Consider the following 20727-nt stretch of genomic DNA (forward strand, 5'->3'; position numbering starts at 1 on the left):
TACGGGAATCAGGTGAGCGTTACAAAAAGTCCACAGGTGATCGGACAAACGAAAGCCCACAAGTGGTCTTTGCCTTCAGACATCGCACTCAAAGTGCTTTGTGCTAAAGGAAGTTGAGGGGTCTGGACGGAAAGGGAGGTACAGTGAGAAGCAAGATGGTGGAGCCCTTCCCTGCGTTTGCTGAGCTCCTTTTGTCTACACTAACCCAGCCCTTTCCCTTGTCCCCAGCACCAAAGACCCTTTGGTATGAAACACCCTAGTGTGTGGCTTGTCCTTTTGTGTAGTGTGTGTCCTTTGTTTCTGGTTTCTCAGGACAGCTCCTACTGATTGTCTGTCTTGCTGGAGAGCGGTGTTACCCGACCTCACAAAGGATCACAGAGAGGCATCCTCCAGGGCTACGGTCCTGATGGGTACAGCAGAGACAGTCTGGGGAGAATTCACACAACCTGCTCACAGCTGGACTGGGCTCATTGTTAACACATGTATGATTCCAATGAGATGTGGCTTCAATAATTATGAGAAATACTATCCACCATATCCTAAATGCTGGCATGGGTTTTATTTAAAGTTTACAACTGACCCCATTATACTAACACTAGTAATTATGTGGTATTGGGAGACCGGTGCAGATTTAAATGCAGCCTCTGCACTGCAGTGACTTAACTGTCACAGCAGGTGTCAAACCTGATACCTGTGACCTGTGACCTCTGAACCACCTCTGTGCCACTGAAGAGCAGGAGATGCACATCAGGAGACGGAGGCAGCAGCACAGGTGTATGCTATGCTTTTGGTCTGGAGCTTATGCAAGAGGTGTCAGATTAGCAGGATACCCTTTCTGAGATGGAAATACTGCCATAATGTGTATTCATGATTTGGCAATTGCTCACAAGTATGTTCCCGGTGTCTAATTGTTCCTCTTTGGTGACACATGGACTACTTAAGTAAAGCAATGCTTTGTTGGCCCAGGCAAAGCTCAGTGGAGGAAAACCAATCTGACTTTTGGTTGCAAGGCTGGACGCTCAGGCTGAGTAAAATGAACCCAGCTGGGTCTATATTGCAGCCTATCAAATGGTCCATTTCATTACATAAATGGGTCGCACAAGGTTACTATGACAATGTAATTTGCATTCACTCAATTTCACATCAGCAAAAACTACAGTTAATACAAAGTTTGCATTTGAAACGTTATTTTAAAAACTGTAACTGCTATTCAGTTTCAAATACAGAAGCATAGGACTCTTCGATTCCAGTTGGGCTTAGTTCCTCCCGCTAAACATTTAGTGCATCCTGAAGTGTCTCAGTATGTTCTCAGGGAGCTGCAGAGGAAGCTTCCCTGCAGTGATTCTGCTTCAGGGGCTGGCACTGCCACAGCCAGGGGGCTTTGGATGCTACCAAGGAGAGGTGAGCTTGCAGTCCTGAGGTTATGGGATACCTGGCATTCCCTTGCACAGTACATCCAACATTCCCCAAATTATGCTGAATGCGCCATTTCCCGAAGCTGTTTAGTGCATGGGGGCTGTGATGCACAATATGGGCCTCTAGGCACTGTGAGCGGCAAGGCACTTGATTATTTCCTGGCTATTCAGCACCCAGGCAACAGGGATTTCTTCACCCCAAGGAGTCTGCTTCTCAAGAACATACTTTAGATGTTAGCTGGGTTGGCAAGGTCGCCTTACTCAATTATATTTAGTTTATTGGGTTTTATAAGGCGCCCATCGGGGGTTGTTAATGTGACCTTTCACAGGCTCAACTCTATAAAAGTGCTAAGGGAGGGGGATCGGGCGATAGGGCTTGGTATAGCAGAGTGAATACCTCAGAAGTGCCTAAAAAGTATGTTGCATCAGAATAAGGCAAGCACATAACAGTACATTCAAGTGCCTAAAGGGAAAGCAGGGTAATGAGAGAAACTAAGAGGTACAATTGAGATGGGAGGTATTTGGAGCAGAATGTACGAGTTAGGTGGTCTGCATTCTCATGCATGATCTGGGGTCATGTGCATAGGATTTCTACAGGAGGAAAGATTTGTCTAATGTATGGTAGACTGTTCCAAAGGCAGGATCCTGAAGCACCAAAGCTTCTGCCTCTGCTCTTTCCCACAGACACAGGCAGGATCCTGCGGCACCAAGGCTTCTGCCTCTCAGCTCTTTCCCACAGACACAGGCAGGATCCTGCGGCACCAAGGCTTCTGCCTCTCAGCTCTTTCCCACAGACACAGGCAGGATCCTGTGGCACCAAGGCTTCTGCCTCTCAGCTCTTTCCCACAGACACAGGCAGGATCCTGTGGCACTAAGGCTTCTGCCTCTCAGCTCTTTCCCGAGGACATAGGCAGTATTTACAGCACCAAGGCTTCTGCCTCTCGGCTCTTTCCCGAAGACCTAGGCAGGATCCTGAAGCACCAAAGGTTCTGACTCTCGGCTCTTTCCCGACGACACAGGCAGGATCCTGCAGCACCAAGATTTCTGCCTCTTGACTCTTTCCCGAAGACATAGGCAGGATCCTGAAGCACCAAAGGTTCTGACTCTCAGCTCTTTCCCACAGACACAAGCAGGATCCTGTGGCACCAAGGCTTCTGCCTCTCAGCTCTTTCCCACAGACACAGGCAGGATCCTGTGGTACCAAGGCTTCTGCCTCTCAGCTCTTTCCCACAGACACAGGCAGGATCCTGTGGTACCAAGGCTTCTGCCTCTCAGCTCTTTCCCGCAGACACAGGCGGGATCCTGTGGCACCAAGGTTTCTGCCTCTCAGCTCTTTCCCGCAGACACAGGCGGGATCCTGTGGCACCAAGGTTTCTGCCTCTCAGCTCTTTCCCACAGACACAGGCGGGATCCTGTGGTACCAAGGCTTCTGCCTCTCGGCTCTTTCCCACAGACACAGGCAGGATCCTGTGGTACCAAGGCTTCTGCCTCTCAGCTCTTTCCCGCAGACACAGGCAGGATCCTGTGGCACCAAGGCTTCTGCTTCTCAGCTCTTTCCCGCAGACACAGGCAGGATCCTGTGGCACCAAGGCTTCTGCCTCTCAGCTCTTTCCCACAGACACAGGCAGGATCCTGTGGTACCAAGGCTTCTGCCTCTCAGCTCTTTCCCGCAGACACAGGCAGGATCCTGTGGCACCAAGGCTTCTGCCACTCGGCTCTTTCCCGAAGACATAGGCAGGATCTACAGCACCAAGGCTTCTGCCTCTCGGCTCTTTCCCGAAGACCTAGGCAGGATCCTGAAGCACCAAAGGTTCTGACTCTCGGCTCTTTCCCGAAGACATAGGCAGGATCCTGCAGCATCAAGGCTTTTGCCACTCTGCTCTTTCCCGAAGATATGGCAGGATCCTGCAGCACCAAGGCTTCTACCACTCGGCTCTTTCCCGAAGACACAAGCATGATCCTGCACCATCAAGGCTTCTACCACTCAGCTCTTTCCCGAAGACACAGGCATGATCATGCACCATCAAGGCTTCTGCCTCTCGGCTCTTTCCCGAAGACATAGGCAGGATCTACAGCACCAAGGCTTCTGCCTCTCGGCTCTTTCCTAAAGACACAGGCAGGATCCTGCAGCATCAAGGCTTTTGCCACTCTGCTCTTTCCCGAAGATATGGCAGGATCCTGCAGCACCAAGGCTTCTACCACTCGGCTCTTTCCCGAAGACACAGGCATGATCCTGCACCATCAAGGCTTCTACCACTCGGCTCTTTCCCAGAGACACAGGCAGGATCCTGCAGCATCAAGGCTTCTACCTCTCGGCTCTTTCCCGAAGACATAGGCAAGATCCTGCAGCACCAAGGCTTCTGCCTCTCGGCTCTTTCCCCGAAGACATAGGCAGGATCTACAGCACCAAGGCTTCTGCCTCTCGGCTCTTTCCCGAAGACATAGGCAGGATCTACAGCACCAAGGCTTCTACCTCTCGGCTCTTTCCCGAAGACATAGGCAGGATCCTGCAGCATCAAGGCTTCTGCCTCTCTGCTCTTTCCCAAAGTACCAAGGCTTGTGCCTCTCAGCTCGTTCCTGAAGACATGGGCAGGATCCTGCAACATCAGCCTATCGGCTCCTTCCAAAAGACAGCCACAACTAGTCTTAAACCCTGAGGGTCTCTGGTGTTTTACCAGAAGGGATTTTTTCTCTTTCTTTCTTCTTCAGATACTGTTGACCCTTGTTCCAATGGGCCCAATGAATAATGCTGAGGATTTTATAGTCTGTGCGCGCTCTGCCTGGGAGGAGGTGAAGGTGATATAAGAGCAGTTGTACTGCTTGAATTTGAGGCACAGGATGAGTCTTGCAGATTCATTCTGGATCACTTATGATTAGTGATAAAGGTTATGACTGAGGGCCAAATGGAGACTATTCCTCTAATCAATGTGAGAAAGAACCATTGCAGAGGAGCGGGCCCTCCCTCTTCCCTTCCTTCCCATTTGTTTTCACAGGCAGACGGAGGCAGCCGGCGGCGCTCATGGGGCACTGTGTGTTCTGTGTGAACACTGACTGAGCAATGCATCCATTAAGGTGGAGGGGCTGCCATGTTTACTATTCATAGAGGCGCCTTAGCTGCTTTTAATGAATGCGGAGGGAGGGGGTAGGGGTGTTGAGCGCCGAGTGTTTCCAAAGAAATGCATAAGTAACGGGTTTGCGATTTGCCCTCTAGCGAGTAGGCAGTTGGTGGTCTCCCACCATTTACAAGGGCCCATCATTATCTCCACCTGAGCAGCCGTTGGCTCCCCATAGCCAGGCCTTTCCCCCTGGTGCGAATGTCCACTCTGGGTGTCAATGGGTGGCGGAGCAAATACACAACCCTTCCACGCCCAGAAGAAATCTTTAAACAAAAGGCATCACCTAAGATGATGGCCATTTGCTGTCCTTCCATTTCGCCTCCCAGTTTATTCCTAGTAGACCAAACGCATCACGGGCTAGACGTGAATAAATTAACACATTCCCGCAATGAAGCCAACATTATAAACAATAGCTTTTGTCCCTAAAGCTTGCTATTGTGCACTCGTGATCACAATTAACTTCGCCCACCCATCATGGGCCCTTTGTCACGTGCTGCCCATGGGGCCCTTTGCCTTAAATCTGCCACTGCCTTTCTGGCATACTGAAGCGGGAGAATGTCTCGGAACATGCCCTGGGAGTGGGATTTCTTTGTGAGATCCTGAATCTGACACTACAAATAGATCCCCGACTCTAATCCACATGTAGCACTGGGTTGTTAAGGAGAGTGGCTTGATGTAGACTCTCTTGGTCGGATTGATATCTGCACCGAATACTCCTACCAGACCAAAGGCGGAAAGAAAAAAAGCTGAGGACATTGGCCGAGGGCCGTGATGTCCAGCCTGCCCTGTCAGTGGCTTTCTATTGAAGCGAACACATTGTAATTCTCCCGAGTCCTGATCAACCAGTAGATGGCGGCCTTTGCATAGCATGTGATTCTGAACAGCTACGCGATTGGAGCAGGGCGATTTGGCGCGAACCTTTACACTCCAGCCGTGTGCCCCGGCACGTTGGCCACACTAGTCCTTTTGGCACAACCTGTTGGCCGCGGCCATTTCAGCGCCGGGACCTGGCAGCTGCCTGTTTCCCTAAATATGCCGTCACCCTAAACGGGAGTAAAATAAATCTAGTGGTTAGGCCGACAGTATATTTAACTTGGCAATGCCATGTTTCCCTAAATATACTGTCATCCTAAACACTAATAAATGAAGTAGTTAGGATGACCTATATTTAAGGAATACATGGGACCAGTAAAAAAGCTGTCCTTTAAACGTGGTTTGCTGTGTCCCGCATGTCATGTGTGCTGCATGTTTCTGTACATGGGGTTTTCCTTTAGGTATGGCAGATTGTTGATTCAGCCGTCCATCAATTGAACGCTGATATCTGCTTGGTAGAGGCTGTGCAGATCCAGTGGACTAAGCACTGTGTTGCAGACTCTCTGTTCTCACTCAGCACGCAAATGAGCGAATTGCAAAGCAGATCACTGAATGCTGTGGCTTGCATGCATCACTCTTGGGAGGATAGCTTGGGGGCAACGTGCTCGCCTTGGAAGCAAGACGACACCGAGCACCACAGGTTCGATTCCCGGTCTGCGCTTAGAAACCTCCTGGGCATTAAGCATGTTATAAATAACCTATTATATCACTAGGCGGGGTAGGGGGCAGGCCACGGTGTGCAAAAAGGGGTGGAAGTGCTACCTCTGTGGAGGCTTTTATTTAGTTCACTTACCACCACGGCTGTATAATTGATCGAGGAGAGGATCTGGGTACATGGTGGCAGTAGCTGTAAGATGGCAAATGCCTATACCAGGGGTCTGCAACCTTGGGCTCTCCAGATGTTTTGGAATGCAACTCCCAATTGTTGAGACCCTAGCCTGTGCAAGGTCTACACAGGCCACTCCTATAGGCTTTGTCAGTGTGTGTTCGCTCTTTCGTAGGGTTTGAAACAGTGCATTAGTGACAGGAAGTCAGCAAAGGCATCCATTTTGCAGAAATATTGGTTGCATTTTGTTATCTCAATATGTATCATCTTAATTAACAAACTCCGAAATTCTCATGATTTCAGGATGACTGACTTTCGTGACCTAATAGTAGAAAGCGGAGGCCACACCTCCCTTTCCCGTGCTCCCCGAATTCCATTGTTGCATTCTTTTCTCCCATTCCACAAAACGGTAGAACTTTTCTCCCGGTGTGTCTATTTATTTATTTATTTATTTATTTATTTATTTATTCATTCAGTTATCTGGCCCTGCCGCTGGAACCCTTTTAATGATGTGCTGCCCAAGTAGCCCATACGACCGCCATAGCAAAGGTGCCGAACAGCACCCAATTTTCATGCCAGGGTCACACTTCACACCCTACAAGTGTGTAAGGTGGTAGCAACAGTTTACTTTTAGCTTCTCTCAAGGCAGTCATTTTTACTACATTGGGTACTAATGTATTTTTATTTTTAAAACTTAATTCGGACATTTTGTTTAGACCAGCCGTTTGTGTGGAACATAAGGCAGGGCTAAAATGGTTGTCTTGACATGGGCTTACTGTGAGCCCAGGCCTGCGCCCTCTAAAATGGTTTAATCTGGGTTAGACTGGATTTCTGCCCCAAATATGCCCAATACACCTCCTATGTGGGTGGTCCCAAGTATTTGGTGCATTTTAAGGCCAGCCTAATTGGCCCCCCAACTCACGTGTGTCTGCCTCATGTGTGATTGGATGAGGCCTGCCCCATGGTGAGTGTGCTTATCAAGGCTATAACCTGTGTTTTCCTCAAATCAATTGATTCTTACCTGATCAGCTGGAGATCTGCCACAAACAAGGGTTGCTGCTCCTGAGATCCGGTTTGGCGTATTGGCTGGATCGATTGCCCTTTCTCTTTCTTAGGCTGCTGAAAAAGAATCTTGGTGTGATCCCCCGGCGCCCCCCTCACCAGCCCCAGTCCTCCATGTTGCTTAACTGGCTGCCCAAGGCCAGGTCGTTGCTGTGCTGTCTTTCTGCTAAATCCTCCTGAGCTAAGTGCCTTAAAGCAGGGGGTCTCCCTGAACTGGAGGAGAGGTGGCTTCCCACCACCCTGCTTCAGGGCCATCTTGGGCTGTCTTGGGTCTCCTCCACCCGTTGCCCCTATCATGAGGCCATTCTTTGTGGGCTGGCTGCCCGCTCCTGTCTCTCGAGCTGCCTGGAACCCATTGGTTGGGTTCCTTTGTCTTCCTGGTGCAGTCTCTGTAGCTGTTGTTGCCTCTGGGTGGTTGGTCACCATTTGTTGTACATGAATTATTCTTTTCGTCTGTCTAGTTTGTCGCTGGTCTGTGGTTCAAGTCCAGAGGGTAGTTGATCCTTGTCCCAGCCCTGCAAAGGTGGTTTCTACTTGGCAGGCTCCCCTGCTGTTTCCGAGCCGAATTCTCGTCACCGGAGCCATAAGTACACTTGTGCTGGGTTTTGGAGGCCTGATGTGTTCCTTGGAATCGCGTCCATGAGTCTGTTGGGTCCAGGTGAAGTGGGGGTTTGCAGGACCTCACTCTACTATGCATTATTGACTGTCATTGGCCCGCATCTTGCTTGGTATCCACACTTCTGCCGTTGTCTGAGCCTCGATCCTAGAGCTCTCCTCTCTGGGGTAGAAATAGCACCTGAGTGGCTTTAACGCCAAACTGCAGCTTGCCTAAAGGTTTTGACCCACTGTTTTCTGTAGACAAATCTTTAGCAAACTTTTGAACTCCTAAAAATGACTAAAAACGGAAACTCAACTGGACTTTGGCATTTTTCAAGACACCCCCATGTGATCCTCTGTCAAATACGGTGAGTTTAACTGTACGAGTGAATTATCGCAGAATAATAAATCGGTGCAGTTCCCTTTCGCCCACGGGATCTCACTGGACGCTCTATTACATCCAGAATCGCATTATCAGAAGTATCTGGGAGTGGGAAGGACCGCCCCTTAGTATTCTAAAGTGCAGGGTTTACCCCAGGCATAGGACTTGCATTCGCTTAGGAGTTGGGAAGGGTTTGCCCCAAGAGCCCGTTGCTCCTTTTTTAAACTCACCTGTTGTGTGTTACACCCAACCCAAAGTACGTATTTCAAATTCTATCTGCCTTGTGTAATTGTACTATATAGTATAACCGTGTAGTGCACTTTCGTGGGCTGTCTGTTTTGTATAACAGTACCCATCCCCCAGCCTTCTCCCCTCCCTCGAGTGAAGCCAAGAAGTGGCGTAACATAAAATGTGGGGGGACCCCCCTGCAAGCCCTGCTGGGGGCCCCCCCAACAGCACACTGGGCACCCCCGCTGGACATGGGAGTATGGTGCCCCCTGCACAGCGGGGGCTGTGGGAGGGGGCGTTACGCCAGTGAAGCTAAGATTGCACGCCAGTGAAGCTAAGATTGCTACCCATACAGAATGTTTCTTTTGATTGAAACCCTCTCTCGGCCTTAGGATAGCTGGTTTTACCCCCCTCCCTGCCACCCCACCCCTTGCCAGAGGACCTGGGGAACCAATCCCTTGCACCTGCCATCCTGCTTCTGTGCTCCTATCCTTCCTCTCCTCTGACCTTGGCCACTTTTCCATGCCCAGTGAAATGATGGAAGCATTTAAAGCAGGACGACGACCCTGCATTGTTTTTAGTCCAACGTTAGTGATCATCAGTGGCACCTTTGAGAATAGCACAAGACTGCATGATACTCTGCCATAAAATGAGTGATCGTTTTGACTTCTGACGGGTGCCATTTAAAAATGAATGTCTGCCACGCTTCAGCCAAGGAAGGATAGCTCAGGGGCATCGCGTTTGTCTTGGAAGCAAGATAATGCAGGGCAACCCAGGTTCGAATCCCGATCTCGCGCTTAGAAACCACTCCTTTTATCAAGCTGTTATAAATGAAATATAATAAATTATAAAGTAACAAGAATAGCTTGAGAGGAAGCCAATATATTAAATACACTGCTTCAGATTATTCTAGTTTTAATTTTTAAAGTATGTGTTCTGTTAAAATAAACAGTTAAACAATCAAGACGTGAGGCAGATGTTGGGGGAATTGGGTACAAAGGGAATCTTTGCCAGAAAGCCACACCGGACCATCCTAATGCAACAAAGCTTTGCCCAGGCCCTTTTTCTAGGGGAGGGCAAACCGTGCAATAGCCCGGGGCACAGTTGGGGGGGGGCAAGGGTGCAATGGGGACAGCCAGTCAAATCTCCCACCTGGGACAGCAGCTTGAGCCTTTGCATTTTAGCATAATTAACAGGAAGCAACGCTTCACAGGGCGCGTCAGGAGACCAGTCCGTCTGGTCCATATCCATCTACGCCCCAGTCTATCCTGTCCATTTCCATCTACACCCCAGTCTATCCAGTCCATATTCATCTACGCCCCAGTCTATCCCGTCCATATCCGTCTACGCCCCAGTCTATCCGGTCCATATCTATCTACGCTCCAGTCTGTCCAGTCCATATCCATCTACGCCCCAGTCTGTTAGGTCCATATCCATCTACGCTCCAGTCTGTCCAGTCCATATCCATCTACGTCCCAGTCTGTTAGGTCCATATCCATCTACGATCCAGACTGTCCAGTCCATATCCATCTACGCCCCAGTCTGTTTGGTCCATATCCATCTACGCCCCAGTCTATCCGGTCCATATCCATCTACGTCCCAGTCTGTCCAGTCCATATCCATCTACGTCCCAGTCTGTTAGGTCCATATCCATCTACGCTCCAGTCTGTCCAGTCCATATCCATCTACGCCCCAGTCTGTTTGGTCCATATCCATCTATGCCACAGGATGCGGCCAATGGCTGAATACTCTGCTCAGGTTTTCTTTCTCCACATTATCCTCTTTGTGAATATAAACATCCTAAAATCGCCCCACAACCGTGCATTGTGTGATCGTTGCATGCCAGAATGGAGGGTTGCGGGCTTATGGGGGACTGAACCGCCTCATTTTCCTAACGTGAATCAAAAAGCAGGAGTGGGCAGTTGTGGGGGCAGAGGTAAAGTAAATGGCCAAAGAAAGGCCTATTATGAGGGAAAGAATTGGCGGCTTTAATGTGTGGGCTTGCAGCAGCAGCAGCAGCAGCAGCAGCAGCAGCAGCAGCAGCAGCAGCAGCAGCAGGTGACGAGGCTCATTTTCTTGTTGGTGGGATGTTGTGAGGTAATCACATTAGTGACTCTGTGTCATCTGAATAGCACGTGCACTTCTTTTGAAAATCATTGTTTTATGGATGTTGAAACAAAGGGCCTTGCTAGGGGGGGGTGAAGGGGCTTTAGCCCTTGGTCGTTTGGTTGTAGCCCCGGATAGAAGCACAGAGGCTACAACCAAAAGGCTAGCTATGCCCAAGTCCCGACAGTCATGACATTGGCGTAGCCCCGGATCTTTTCTGGACCTAGCAACACCCCTGGTTTGAAACAAGACTACAACTCCCATAATTCATTGATCAGATGAAAGCCAAGGACAGGCAAACACATGCTCATTCGACAAGGAGTCACATTGCCAAACTATGCTGTTTAATAGAAGGCATAAAGCTTGAGTAAGTTTTGGGAAAAAAAGCTATATTCTTTTACCCATGTGGTTTATTGCAGCCCTTTATGGTTTGGCAAAGGGGCCAGGAATTGGAAAAATCGAGGGTTTGAAGGTTGCTTATGGAGATTGCTTTCTTTGTCTCATGTTGTGTGGGCCCTGGCCTCAGGAGCAATTTCGCGTGTGTTATTTACTGTGAAAAAATTGCATGTGCAAAGGTAGATAACAAGCATTAACAAAGCCAACAGTCTCGACTTGTGTAGTTTCTTTGTTACTGTAGGTATTGTGGCCACAAGCACATTCACAATTTGCCTTCTGGTACAATCCTGTTAACATACAACCTAATACAGGTATTGTCATACAATCTACAACTGGTTTTTTAAACATCATACACCTGATTATAAAACTGCAAGCACTGCTAAAACCAGGGGAGGCCCCACAACAAAGCAAATAAATTGATATGACATTGCAGATTATCAGTGTCTGATCTATGTGTCTAAGAAATGTACTATGTTGATACTAATGTGCACAATATTGTGCAAGGCCTGCTTTTTGGCCAATGAATGTGTATATATGAATCGGTTGTTTATTGCATGGTTTTTAAGTTCAGATTTAAACAAGATCTGAGGATCTAAAAATAAAAAACAGATGTTTTTAAGTGAAATAAAAATCGCTATTTGTGTATCCATGTAAAAGAATGTATGTAAAAAGATAGGAGTGTGGCAAACTAGCCTTGACCATTCACATATTGTTCACTGATTATTGACCTGGAGGTTCAAGGCTCGCCAGGAGCCCCCGGGGAAGATAATATCGTACAGTATGGTACTTGCATCATAGCCAGCTTTTGCCATCAAACAGCAACTACCACAGTTTACTAAGAATTTCATTATGTTGGCATTGCACTTGCATCATATAATTACATTTTGGTGATTTTCAGAGCTTTATGTAGATTGATCTATGCTCTGTAGCAATCCATGTAATCATTACCCACTGATGGTAGTCCATTCATCAGCCTCATAATGATGAAGGGCCTATTCGCACCAGTGAAAGACAGATTGACATCACAATTTGCCTTTCTGGGGCGTGAAAAACATGGCAAAAGAATGGCTGCCGCCATTAAAATAGAAAAGAGACTATGCCCCTTGTCAGATGACGGCAGCCATTTTGGGACATGTTTAACACGGCTGCCGTCATCCGAAAAGGGCCCTAGTCCCTTTTCTATTTTAATGGCTGTGACCATTTTTATTGTCCGCTTTTTTTTGTTTGTTCTGGGTGATGGGCTCACGCTGAGCTCATTTCCCATCGGACATGTTCCAGCTGGGGGGTGGATATGGGATTTAACAGCCCGCAGACTGAGCTAAAGCTCAGGCTGGCGGGCCATTAAACCCCATGTCCGCCCCCCCACCCCTGGTGTGAAAGCTATAATCCGCACAATCAGGGTCTTGTGGCATTGTCCCAAAACAAGCAATGTTGCACATGAGCCATCCATCCGGCAGGCAACTATATATGTATCCCAGGAACTCTCACAATTAGGCAGCCTTTGCAGGATTAAGAACTCGTGCAATATTGTGGATATTGCCTTCTTATATGAGTCCTAGTATAACCATATACCAGGTTTTGCCATTAAATGCTCACGCACTTACAACATTGGGCGAGTGCTGTTATACTTTGCCTTGCTACTCTGATCATATAGCAACATGCCTGCTTTACCTTAGGCTTACCTACTTTTCCGGTCTTCCCCCATAGCGCTTTGAAGTCGTTTAAAGGCACACTTTGTAAGATCACCATCGTTCATGTAGCAGGGCACTGCCTCCTTTTTTCGCCCCCGCCGATCTCGTTCTCTTTCACATCTGGCTTTCTTCTGCCGGAGCATTTGAACGGCCTCTGAGGGTTCTGTTCGCCAAGTGACGGGAACGATTGGCTCTTGTGCCACTTTCAAATGTAAGCAAAATTGGTGGAACAATTGATCACGCAGCAGCAATGGATGCTTTTGCAGCAGCAACGTTTGTGGGAGTCCCTTTATTTAGACAATGAACCTGGGATAATGAAAATGAATTCCTGTTAGTATTACTTCTGTATACATTATCGACTTCATTAGTTAAGTCGAAACTGTATTTAAATTGCAATGACTTTCATTTTGGAGTGGGAGTGCAGTGCTGGGGTAGCAGCAGAGGAGCAATGTTGTGGCGCTTGGTGGCGTATTCTAGTGTTGTGCCCTGGATGCAATATTGTCTAGAAAGTGCCCTTGGTTTTGTCCTTTGTACTTAATACATTCTATTTTGCTTTTCAGCATCATTAATGCACTTCTCTTTTCTGTCACTCAAGTGTTTCTTGCTTTCCTATTGGTTCCTCACGCAACCCCGCTTTTCTTATCCTTCCTGCACCCCCTTAATGCTACTGTCTCCTTTCTGGGCTCCTTCCCATGGTTCCCCTGTCCCCCTTTAGGCTTTTCTCTCCATCCCCTTCTCGATCTCTGATCCTGCCATCAGGACTCGCCTTCCCATGTCTTTTTGACCCTCCGCCTCTACAGGCTCCCTCCCTTCTGCATCTTGTGTGTTGATGGGTTACTCCACAGCCCCCCTTTTGCCTTCCTCTTCATATATCCATTCCCTCCTCTGTCACCTCCACTCCAGTCTCTTCCCCCTCGGTCCTCCTATCTTCTGCCTTATCGTCCTCTGTCCTTGTACCCGAGCTTTCCTCTGCCACCCCTTCACTCCCCGACACCTCTTGATTTCCCTTTTACCCTCTTGTCTGTCCTCCTTGTCCCCTTGACCCTTCATGCCTTCTCACATTCTTTCCGTTTCCTTTTCACCCTCCCTCTTGCTGTCATTTGTTTGTCTCCCTGTATTTTCTCTATCCTTGTTAGTTTCTCTTCGCTCTCTCCTTCCTGTCTTATCACACTCTATCCTTTTTGCCTCACTCCTCTCCTTCATATTTCTCAACCTCTCCTCCCTTCTCCACGCTATTTGCTCTCATACCTAGAACCCTTGTACCCGTCTTCTCTTTCCCCTCCCCTTCTCACGCTCTCCCCTTTCTCTCTGGTTTTCTAGGCGTGGCCGGCAAGGTGTTGGTCTCGGTCCCGGATGTTGTGGAGGTAGTGGAAGGTGGTACGGCCCAAATCAAATGCAGCTTTAACAGCACCGGACTTTCCAACTACACGTACCAGCACTGGCTCTATGTAAGTACTGGGGAGGAGAGGAAGTAGAGAAAAGGACCCTGAATAGGATTGCCTAATACGCTAGAACTGCGAGTAGGCGGTGGTGCGTAACTCTTGGAGTAGAAGGCAAGGGGGTAGTAGGAGGTAGATGGAGACCAAATATCAGGAAGAGGTTGAGGGGAGGAAGATAATCAGTGGATAGTTAGTAAAAAAAAAAGGGGGGCATAGCCCCTCATTTAACAGGATAACCCCAATGTAAGTGCAGGAACAAGCATATGGTAAACAGTCAAGGAAGGGTCGGAAAAGCCGGTGGTTAGAGAGGAGATGGGAGAAAATATAGGTATGAGGATATGCGTGGGGCAGGGTCAGACTGGGGCATCAAATTGTCTTGGGCCCCAATGGAAAAGTGGCCCACCGTTGCAAATATCAATCACTCCTTTTGTGAGAGACTGTTTGAAGGGGGAGTTTTCTCATAAAGTGTGATGCAAATTGTGTAATGTAAAGAATATTTATTCAGCCACACTGGTCAAAACTACTAGCCGCGTGGTGAATCAACTCCTCAAACCAGCCCACATTGGCCAAAGTAGTGGCCACTTTGACCAAAAAAACGGGCCCACACCAGCATTTGGGGTTTTTGGTTCAAGCATTCCCCTGTAGGCCATTCCGAGCCTGGCGTGGGGTCTAGGAGAAGAATGGGGTTGACAGGTTGTAGAGCCAGGACCTTGAGTAGGGAGAATGCGAGAGGCTTATTGGGAAACCTAGGACGGCTACTAATTAGCTTCTCCTTCTCAACGACCGCGGCTTTGGTTAAAGAGGGTCCGGATCCAAAGTCTTGCGGCTCCGGTGGACGACCTCTTCTCCGAACCAGAGGGCATCTCCCTACACATTATCTTCCGAGTATGTTCCGCCACCAACTCGCAAAATGAATTCAAACCCACAGTTTCACCCCCAACATCGAGAATAAACATGCTTTGAAAGGGAATGTGAGCCAGGAAGGGTCATAAAAAAGGAGGCGGCGGGGCGGGGGAGCAAACCCCTTACTTTTAAAAAGGTCAAAGCAATACATTGTCAAAAAGAAGAAAAAATTAAGGGCCTTTCGAATTCATGACCCAGCGCCACCTTAAATGTAACACCCGCCAGGTTGCAACTACTACAGACACTGCTCCAGATAAGATTTGGAAGTGGGAGTATTTTACTCTCTATTTTTAAAGTTGTGAGTAAAATGATTTTTTAGGGAGTAGAAATGTAAGTCCATTTCGCAATGGGAGTATTTTATAAGCGAGTAAAAATTGTTAAAATGGAAATGGTTTTGTAATCCTGATTCATTTGCTCCTAGTTATTCATGCGCATTAGAAACAATCCAGGTTTACTTCTTCCTGGCAGTATTAATAGTAGTTCCTTCCTGTGGTGCTACTGGTCCAAACATATCCCTGGAGCTCTGTGGGCGAAAGCAGGGGCACAAGGTCCTATTTGCGGTTTCCTATTTTTTTGTTGGGAGTATTTCTGCTCCCTATTTTTCAGGGAGTAAAAGTGCCCAATACACACCTTATCTGTAGGGCTGACTACAGAGGTTACGGAGAGGTGGGGGAGGAAGAACTATTCCCCCGCACCCTCCCGCACCCATGATGTGTGGACTTTGGTTCCACCAGACCTTCTGTACCATCCCTTTTTTCACTATTGCATTACAGGTGATCTTGGCGATGACCTGCATCATTCCACCGGGCACTCCAAATGAATAGACGTAAAGTGGCACTCCAGCAAAAGGGCCATAAATTCCAAAATAGGCCCGCAAATGTAAGCGGACTATGCACCCCTGTGGAACCCAATATCCCTGTGCTGCCCTCTTAACAAGATAAGCTAACTGCAGCCCAGGTAGAAAAGGCTGGTCTGTGCGGGTGATTCCCAGAGAATGCCAGCCTCCGCGCAGTGGGCATCAATCTTCTTCCTATGCAGTGGCACCGATGTAACGCCCGGCTCCCTATGCTCCCATTTCCACTCACCTGCATGCTAACATTGGGTAACCTCCAATGAAAGCTTGCGCTGCAGGGACTGCAATGGCCACCATGCATGTCCCGAATGCATGGCCAAGTACGCAGCGCCCTGTGCGTAGCACATCGCCTGCATCCTGTCCCACGCACAAGCCGCAGTACTGTGGCAGCATAAGCTCCTCCTGCAGTAGTCTGCGGTGAAAGATGCCGATCATTGCTTTGCAACAGTCTTTGGTCTTGCCCTGTGACGGATACCCAGGGCGTCTTTGACTACCATGGCACAATTCAAGAGTACTCTTTTGCTCCAAGCATCATGTCGCAGCAAATGCCCTTTCAGGTTGTGAAATCTGGTAGTCTTGGCACACCGCTGGCACCAAATAGGTCCCTTATGGCCGTCTTCAACACTTCAAGGTTGGTTGCTCCCCTGATCGCAGCCTGCCCCAAAACTGAGTGCCTGGGAAGAACCTGGGGTCGGGGTGGGAGGAAACGAGGGACTCTCCTCGCTCAGAGCTATTGTTTTTGCCCGCCTCCTTTCCTGCTGTGGCAAGAGACTTTTCCAGTTTGTGAACGTTCTGTTTTGGGGTCTTTTTTGCTTCTTCGGCTAGCCCTGACTTGGCAAACTACTGGTCAGGGGCCAGACCCGAACTCGACCAGTCACTGCCAAAATGATTGCGTTCTTTCTAATATCAAAACACCTTTGCTTAACCCAGCAGGTCCGAACCCACCTGCCCCAAAAGACACAAGGGGGATAAGGTGAGAGGGGGCTGGAGGGGAGAGTGTTGGAGGTCCCACGTCAAGAGTCTTCAAATTGAAAGTATTCCACAAGTTTTGAATCCTTGTTCTCACTCTGGATGAGAATAAAAGGAGTTGAAGGTGGAGTGGTTCCAAACGTCTTGATTTCAGGGTCACTTTGACACGGGCCCTAGGGCAGGGGCAGGGGGGGGTCTGCGAACATGTCCCCTCACCACGCTGATTAAGGCTGATGGGAGTTGCCATCCCAAACGTCTGGAGAGCCGAAGGTTGCAGACCCCAGCACTATAGAAGTGCTTTGCGTGATGTGGACGGTAGGAGAACTCGCTCTATGTAAATTCTGGGGTGAGTGTTGGGGGGGGGGGTTACACCAATGGCTCCAAGCAAGTACCGGGACAGAGTAGAGGTTGTGATAGCACAGCCTCTGCGGGGGTTCTGAGATATTGGGGGAGTCTCCAGAACACAGACAAAATGAAGGGGCAATACTATGTGGAGAGTCAGGTTTGTGTGATTGAAAATGCCCTTAAGACCAAAGCAGCCTAGAAAATCGTCTTCAATTTTAAAATCTGCGCAAAATACACCGTCTCTCCGACATGCTGGAGGCAGCATTGCATGTCAAAGTTTAACAAATATAGGAACGTTTTACCTTGTCCCAATATGCACGCTGTACCTTTAGAGGAATGTTAGTTGCCAACGATGGTAGCTGAAGCCAGTTGTCCTCGCCAGGTGCTGTGGGAATGTTTCGGTCCCAGAGCAGAGGCGTAGCCAGGATTTTCTAGCAAATGGGGCCTGAAGCTAATGTAGTTGGGCCCACTGCACTGACAAAAATATCTATTAATGCCCACACAGTGCTGCTGAGTGGGCATTTATAGATTTTGGGTTGGCCTTGCCCGCTCAGGCCCTACCCTGCCTATGCCTCTGTCCCAGAGAAAGGCAGGCTGCGGTCTCGAGGGGCAGGATCATGGGGTAACGGCCACCGTTCCTAGTGGAGCACAGCCGGTGATTGCGCCACTAGCCAGGTGCCCGTGATGTCTAGAGGCTGGACTGGGGCAGTACTAGCCAATTTCACATCCTTCAGCACGTGCAGTTCCATTGTAGAACATGTGAACTTCCACAGTCCGGCATCCGGGATATGGGGTGGCCTTATCGCGGCTAATGATTTGGCCTGATCTGGACAGAGTTTGGGGGAGTCGGTGGTAAATGTACAGGACTTTTGGAAAGTTCAGCGGTTCCTTGGCAAAACACATGTCCAACTAGCAGTGTGGCCTTTCCCTGCAGGGAAAGGTGGGAGCTTCAGGAGTAGGCGGGGGTTGGTTAGTCAGGAAGTCCAACGATGGGTGCCTGGAAGTGGGTTTTAAGGTCCTAGACTACTGCCATTTGGCCGGGGACACTCGTGGGAAGTGCAATTTTAGATTTTTGTGTTGATAAATTCGAGTTACATATAGGATCTGGTAAATGCAGCCTGCTGCTGCTACACACTCTGTGGGTGCCCTGCTATTGATTTGGGGTTCTGAAAGGAGTGCATGTTGCCCGTTCATGCCATGGTGTAGGTCTGGCAGGAAAGAAGCGCCGCAGATGACCTGTTTACCAAAAGCTGTTCTGGTATCTGCAATTGTTTATAACAAGGTTTGGCCTGGACTTATTAGCAACACAATGGGGACTTGGATATATGCTCTAACTCCAGGTAGACCAAGATCCTCCTCTGGCAACAACATAGGGTATAACTCTGGCAGGAAGACGGGGGATCAGTACAGAACTGCAGCTTCTTAAGGTATCTAGGTGCCTAGCTAGCTTCTGGGAGCTGTGTTCCAAGCTGCGGCGGTCTCATGCAATTCCCCACTTCATCTCTACTGAAGACTTGCACCCCCTTGATCATATAGTGATGGCTCCCACTTAATATATCAGTCTTTTAGTTCAGAGGGATCCTGTCTGTTGTCCTCAATCTGCTCTCAAGATCCACCAGAGTCTTCTAAAAGGAGGACCGTGACGGTCACAGTGGCTTGGAAGCCGTCGTAATTCAAGCCAAAAGACTATAAGCAAATGAATTAAGGATTTCTCTTCGCCAGCCTCTGATTCTACAAAAGGGCCATAGGAGGAGGGAAGATGGTGTTGGCCTTCAGGGGTGCCACCTTCACCCTGGCATTGGGGTTCATGTTAAATTAGAGTGCCTACTTTACATGAGTGCCAGGAGGCGGGAACCTTTGGCCGGGTATCTCCAGGAGTTATTCCACATGGTACTGCCATTTGCAGGTTCTCCAGGCGCTCTGGTGGGTCTGCAAGAGAGAGAGAGTGGATTAGGTTGATGGTGGGGGGAGGAGGGGTTGCGAGAGGGGACAATTCCAAGATGACTTTGCAACTGTGTAGTTCGGAAGTACCCGAATACTGTGTGCGAGCCTGTTCCCAGGTAGGTGTCAAGAGCATAGAGGCATTTGTGTCGAAATGGCAGCCTCGCTTCATGGTGCTAGGATGCGTTGGCCATGACACTGGTATGTAAGTTGGTTGTAGAGATGTATGTGGAGCACTATTTTTTGATATCTGCAGGGAAAGAATTTGAAATTGTCACACTTACTTTGTCCCACGCTTGGCTTCCACTTTTGCAATAAACCCAATTTGGTGTAAGGCGATGCCTGCTCTGATCACTACTAGCTTTCCCATTCTAAGTCACAGAAGATTCTGTGTCTCATTTTAAATGTACTAAAATTGCCCATTGTTCCTTCCCCAGGCAAGTTGACTTTATTATTGTTTGAAGAAAATTGTGTGCGGATGTGCTTGCACACTTCACAAGCATGTTTCGAATTGATTGTGTCCTCCCATGGATTCCTCATCTTAGATATATCTGTGTCCTGCTTTGCAATCTTTTTGGTAGCAGAGGGTACTGTGCGGCATGTTGTCAATTTCCCTCGACCATTACCATTTCTGCTTCCGGATGATGTGACATTGATGATCGTATAAATAGCACGCACTTCGCCCATAACCTCAGTTCAGTTTTTCCGCATGGAGAGCACGCTTTCCAAACAGTTGGACTCATCTCAGCGATTCTAACATTGTAACAAGAGGTCCACGCCGAAAACCGGTTTCAAGAGCTATACAGACTGTGACTCGAAGATGTCAATCACTGATCCACACACAAATGCCTCCTCCCAATCGATGACCAGCAAGGTCTTAAAAGAGAGATGGTTAAAACTCGCCCTAGGTCAGTCAGTTTCAAAGTCTCCATCTTCTATTCCTCTGACGAGAAAATCTTCAGATGGAAGAAGTTCTACCAGAGACAGGTCTACTGAAAGGCACAAGAAACACTCTAAACATGCTATGCTATCGAGATCCAGGAGTTACTTCCATCACTCTTCTTCATGGTTGTGATGAAAGAAGTCTAAGAAACAACGCCATCGCTTCTCATCTTCCGGCTCCTCGCCCTATGAGCATCGGGTACGATTTCCCGATAAGACCACCTCATCGGCCGAATGGGAACATTTCAGTCAAATGATGGACGTATTCTCAAAGGTGACCCCTCCTGATCCCTTGAAAGAGACGAAGAAGGCTTGTGATCCTGCTGCATCTTCCAAGAAAGGCAGGGTATCAAAAAAACTTTGATCAGTGTGCCAAAAAGCCGAATTCAGGAGACATCGGGGATGTAATCTTGTGTAGCGTTGATAGTGTTGACCATTGAGACAACATCAAAACCAAAGGCTCCTGTGCTCTCCTTGTTGAATGAATCTAAGTGGAAGGGCCCTTCAACGTCAACCTCGGATCAAACTTCGAGTTTCAAACCTCAGTCGAAGAAAGATTTCTTCAAATCTTTCGGATGCATTTTTGAGGAAGAAAGCAACATTATAACATATATAATCTCGTCTAGAAGACCTAGCTACTTGC

At 48.4% G+C, this 20727-nt stretch overlaps 1 protein-coding gene across 5 annotated transcripts in view; it reads left to right on the forward strand.

Moving 5' to 3' along the window:
- MCAM (melanoma cell adhesion molecule) overlaps positions 1–20727 on the forward strand; it is a 222496-nt gene that overhangs the window by 130180 nt on the left and 71589 nt on the right. For all 5 annotated transcript variants that reach the window (XM_069614367.1, XM_069614368.1, XM_069614369.1 and 2 more), the window contains one exon: positions 14013–14140. In XM_069614367.1, the coding sequence (XP_069470468.1) occupies positions 14013–14140 (128 nt within the window). The remainder of the gene's footprint in view (positions 1–14012; positions 14141–20727) is intronic.

Source organism: Ambystoma mexicanum, chromosome 9 (genome assembly GCF_040938575.1).
Source record: "Ambystoma mexicanum isolate Mex_15411 chromosome 9, UKY_AmexF1_1, whole genome shotgun sequence".
NCBI classification, from domain to species: Eukaryota; Metazoa; Chordata; class Amphibia; order Caudata; family Ambystomatidae; genus Ambystoma; species Ambystoma mexicanum.